Raw genomic sequence first — 5,128 nt, forward strand, 5'->3', positions numbered from 1 at the left:
CGACTAATTCTTTTTTTAAATATAAACAGGAGTTTCCTTCAGTTTTGCAATTCCATTCTATTTCGTTTTGTTTCTGCTCCTTTGTGTGTAATTGGAGAAAAAGAATCAACAATGGATTCGTTCACTTCGTTCTTCGATTCAAGAAGCCGCCGATGGAACTACGACACTCTCAAGAACTTCCGCCAAATCTCTCCCGTCGTTCAGAATCACCTCAAGCTGGTAACGCTATATTAAACCCCTTTCTGCTTCCCCTAACTCCTTGTTCTTTTCCACAATCACCAAATCGTTTTTCCTATATTCCGTTGAAATCTCTATCATAAAGCCTGATTTCTTATGCTTTTTGCATTAGGATTCTATCAATTTAGTTCTTCCGTTAATTACCGCTTTGAAATATGCTTATTTCTAGGGTTTGAAGATTTGAGAATCACTTGTTCCCGATAATGTTCGATTCTCTTTGGATAATATTGGGTATACCTATATTTTAGAATTGTGCGACCCATCAAGTTCCTTTCTTTTGTACCACATTTAGAACGAGACCGTTTCTCGCAATTTGTATTCAATTTGTTGAATTTTCTAATTTCTGCTTGTCAATTCTAATTTATGTATGTGTTGTGTTGTGATTCATTGATTGATTTGTAGGTTTATATCACACTCTGTTGTGCCGTGGTTGCTGCGGCCGTTGGGGCTTACCTGCATGTTCTTTGGAACATTGGCGGTTTTCTTACGTCAGCTGGATGCATGGGAACCATGATCTGGTTGCTCTCAACTCCTCCATCTGAAGAGGCACGAAACATTTTGCTCTTGTGATCTTCTATTTGTTTCATTTCATGTTTTTTTGCAATTTATTGTTACTTACAGAGCCGTTTGTTATTTTTTAATATGTGTAGCAAAAGAGGGTCTCTTTGTTGTTGGCATCAGCCCTGTTTCAGGGAGCCTCCATTGGCCCGTTGATTGATTTGGCCATTGAAGTTGATCCAAGGTGTGCTACTGCTACCATAACATTGTGTCATTTTTTACTATGATCTTTTGGGAACGCTTTTTTATCTTCGGTTCAATATCAATGATGAGGTTATTGAATTACTTTAGGGATTGTATTCATATTCCCTACTAGAATTTTTATTAGAGCAATTCCCCAACAATTCTCAGCTTTATTTTTTCCTTCGTTTGACAACTATTTTTCTATACTTAAGAGTATTGTGGCTATTGGGATAAATTCATGATATATTTTTCTTTGCTACAGCATCATCTTTACTGCATTTGTGGCAACTTCTTTGGCCTTTGCATGTTTCTCGGGAGCAGCTTTGGTTGCAAGGCGCAGGGAGTATTTGTACCTTGGTGGCCTGGCTTCTTCTGGTTTGTCCATTCTTCTCTGGTTGCACTTTGCGTCTTCTATCTTTGGAGGTTCATTAGCTCTCTTTAAGTTTGAGGTGAGCACTTGGCGATTTGAATATCTTTTTTTGCAACAAAGTGAGGTTCTTATATAGTGTTTGTTTTGCAACTTGTGCAGTTGTATTTCGGGCTTTTGGTGTTTGTCGGCTACATTGTGGTAGACACTCAAGAAATAGTTGAGAGAGCACACTCTGGCGATCTCGATTATGTGAAGCATGCTTTGACCTTGTTCACTGACTTAGCTGCCATCTTTGTCCGAATTCTCATTATCTTGGTGAGTTTGATCATTGAACAGCTCGCCCTTTTCAAGTTTTACCTCTATTCTTCGTTTTCGATTCTGTTGTTGAATTCGTACTGACAGAATTGTTATTATTATTTGTTGTGCATATTTTTTCAGGTGAAGAATTCAGCCGAGAGAAATGAGAAGAAGAAGAAGAGAAGAAACTAAATCAACCAGGAGCGTATATGTGGAGATGTCCATAAAAGCTGTCTAAACGGCTACCCAGTTAGAACTTGTTACAGATGTGAAGTTAATTTGTCGTTTTTATCTGACTTGACCATTAGCACTACACGTTATGTTTTTTTTTTATGATTTTTAATAATGGATAACCAGATGTAGTAGAACCTTAGTGCTATGTTTTTATCGTGGAACATGATGTAGAGATATTTGTGTACATGTACACACTAATGTTACACATATGGATTAAAAACTCCTATACAAAGAACTTGCTGCTTATTTGTGAATTAGAAGTAGAACACATCCGATGCCTATTATGAAACAGATCGTCTGTTTGCGTTAACTATTGAAACAGATGTTCGTATGAATGTGTATTTTACATAATTAATTTTGATTAAAATGGAATTGGTGTCAATGTGATTTGTGTTTGCATTTCTTTTGATTTTTTGTCAGAGAAAACGAGTATTATTTGGCTAAAATTAAGTTGAAATGTATAATTACCAAAATGGATATAATTTATATGATATAGGTTAAAAAATAAGAAAACGTGTATGCAATTTTCATAAGGTAAATTAATTTTGAAATAATTAAGATTAAGATGTATGAATAATGCAAGTATCATGTGTAATATTCTAAACTACTAAAATCATCCGCCAATAACTAAGTATTGCTAATTTGATGGGTTATTGTGGTAATCAATTGAGCCAGTGGACGAGACAGGTCACCTTGGCAGAATTTATAAGCCCTTCTTCCAATATTGATCTAGCTACAACTACGAGTTTTAACCAGATCTAGATCCCTCATTATTTCTCTAACCGTTGCAATTCGATCAAGCATACCATGAGACTGATAGATGCCACATAGGGCTATGTAGTGACTAGTATTATTTGGTTCTAACTGAAAAAGATGATGAGCTGTAATCTTTGCAATCTAAGCATCTTTGTGTGCATTACAGAACCAGCAAGAAAGGCACCCCAGATGTTTCCTGTTCCTAATGATTTCATGCTCTTCAACAATTCAAGTGCTTCAACAAGATACCCAGAGCGGCTCAAAAGATCCACCATACATGCATAGTGTTCAATCAGACCAGAGTGGCTACAACTGGCTAAGGCTGCTGTAAGTGCGACAGAATTTGGTGTAATTCCTCCATCAACCATCCTCTGAAACTGCAAGAGTGCTTCCTAACTTCCTCCCCATTTCCGTGCATCCCATAACATGATATCATGGTAGTCCACGTAACCACGTTCATGTGGCGCATTGTCCTGAAAACCTTCTCTGAATCATTCAAGCATCCACACTTCCCATACATGTCAATTAAGGCATTACCAACGGGAGCATCCACATCAAACTCAGAGTTCTTACAAACGTAACCGTGAACTTCTTTGCCTTTCATCAAGTCTCCTTCCCTCCCAGAAGCAATCAAAACGATAGGAATAGACATGGAATCCATCTTCCCCCCATTTGCAAGCAGCATTTTTCTAAAACAATGGATAACACGCAAATATAATCCAACCCTTAGAAACCCCGAAATCATCAAATTCCATGCCACAAAGTCCCTACAATGCATCTTGGAAAACACCCGAGTATGCCTCTGTTATCCCTCCGCGTTTCGCATAAAACTCGAACAAAGAACTAGCCACAACAATATACCTTTTATAGCCAAGTCTTATCACCCAACCGTGAACCATGACACACCTTACCAAAACAATAATCACCTACTCCTACACAAGCCTTAAAAAGCTGAGGCAATGTGTAATGATCTAGGCCAAGATTACAGCTCTTGAACTCGCCAAAAATAGCTAAAGCATTGGAATACAAGGAAGCTTCATTGTATGAGGCAATCATGATGTTCCATGAATGCATGTTTCTTATGGTTATTGTGTCGAACACCCTCCGTGCATAATAGAAAAGACGCAATCTACAATAAGCTAGCAAGAGATTGGTCTGAAGAGTGAGATGTAGAAGCAATCCTTTGAGAATAGTTTGGGCGTGACATTGCTTAGCTTGCAAAACTGCGGAGCAAAAACGACAATTTCAAAGCTATGTTACAACATATTTCGATTGTGTCATAGATTCTTCCTATAACAAAAAAAAAAAAAAACTTATGACTATGTAAAAGATTGGTCAATTATATCAAAAAGTCTAAGTTTATCATTCAATGGTATTATAATTGGAAAAGAATAGAGCTTTTTTTTAATTATTGATATCCATGATAGGCCTGGCACTATTAATTAATAAAATTAAAGAACCCCAACAATAACTCAAAATGAAAGTGCATAAAAAAAAATTAAAAACAAAAATCACGCAATAATAATTGATACTAAAAATCAAACAATCAAATCCATCCTAGCTGTATTCAAGGGAGACAAAATTATATTATACATATGTTGCAATTCTACAACTTAATTTCCTTTCACCTAAAACAAAATAAAAATAAAAGCTTAATTGATTTTTACTTTTTAAGATGAAAAGACGAAGCACATATATATAGAGGGCAGGTTTTATGTGGTTGAAATAAAAACTCGTTCAAAAATCAAAAGTGTTGCACTCAGGTATAGTGCGTGTTGATACATGTATTTGGACATCCATTTAAAAAATTAAAAAAATTAGTGGATGAAGACGAAGCTAACGATGGGTTAAAGTTAACTTTTATGTCATTTGTGGAGTAAGACCATAGAATATTACCATGGTATGAGGCAAATCCGAAAAAAGCTAAATGCTTCGGATACATCATATATATACATGCCATTTATTTCGTATTGGACAAAGTCTATTTTTGCATTTATTTATTTATTTCATTTGCATAATGCATAGACTGTATATTTTATTTATTTATTTATTCGTTTGGATGGGTGGTGTGTTGCATTACATCATTGCATTAACTCCAAATTGCAATGTTTCAAAGATGATGTAGCTTGGCTTTAGTCCTTCCGTAAAGTCACTCCCACGTTGGTCCGTTGGATGGAAAAATAAACCATGTACTGGTGGAATGGAATATATGTAGACGAAAGAATAAAGGGGCACTAATATTATGCAATTTTTAGGTACAAAAGAGTCATATTAGGTTGCAAAAGTTGGCCAATAATAACTTAAATTATAAGAGAAAAATGTTATTTAATACTGTTCTTGTGTTTAATACATTTAATGAACAACGAGGGTAGGGCGTGTATTTTTGCCATTTTATAATGACACCTTATTTTGAAATCCAAGTTAAGATTTTCTTTTTAAAACTATTTTACAAGACTTCAAATACATATAATTTATTTGTAGTATTGGCGAGAT

At 35.5% G+C, this 5,128-nt stretch overlaps 1 protein-coding gene across 1 annotated transcript; it reads left to right on the plus strand.

Annotated features, from left to right (window-relative positions):
- LOC112800375 (bax inhibitor 1-like) lies at positions 1–2,133 on the plus strand. Its single transcript, XM_025842615.2, has 6 exons — positions 1–219; positions 640–783; positions 888–979; positions 1,241–1,427; positions 1,508–1,663; positions 1,787–2,133. Exons 1-6 carry the CDS (start codon positions 112–114, stop codon positions 1,835–1,837), a joined length of 738 nt encoding a protein of 245 aa, XP_025698400.1. The 5' UTR covers positions 1–111; the 3' UTR covers positions 1,838–2,133.
- The last annotated feature ends 2,995 nt before the right edge of the window (positions 2,134–5,128 follow it).

The sequence above is a fragment of the Arachis hypogaea genome, chromosome 5, assembly GCF_003086295.3.
Source record: "Arachis hypogaea cultivar Tifrunner chromosome 5, arahy.Tifrunner.gnm2.J5K5, whole genome shotgun sequence".
Taxonomy (NCBI): domain Eukaryota; kingdom Viridiplantae; phylum Streptophyta; class Magnoliopsida; order Fabales; family Fabaceae; genus Arachis; species Arachis hypogaea.

What these genes read in the sequence shown, in the direction of transcription:
- LOC112800375 (XM_025842615.2), top strand. Translation starts at nt 112, where the DNA reads ATGGATTCGTTCACTTCGTTCTTCGATTCAAGAAGCCGCCGATGGAAC. An exon ending in GCCATTGAAGTTGATCCAAG is followed by an intron (nt 980 to 1,240) that starts GTGTGCTACTGC and finishes TCTTTGCTACAG; the next exon opens with CATCATCTTTACTGCATTTG. An exon ending in TAGCTCTCTTTAAGTTTGAG is followed by an intron (nt 1,428 to 1,507) that starts GTGAGCACTTGG and finishes CAACTTGTGCAG; the next exon opens with TTGTATTTCGGGCTTTTGGT.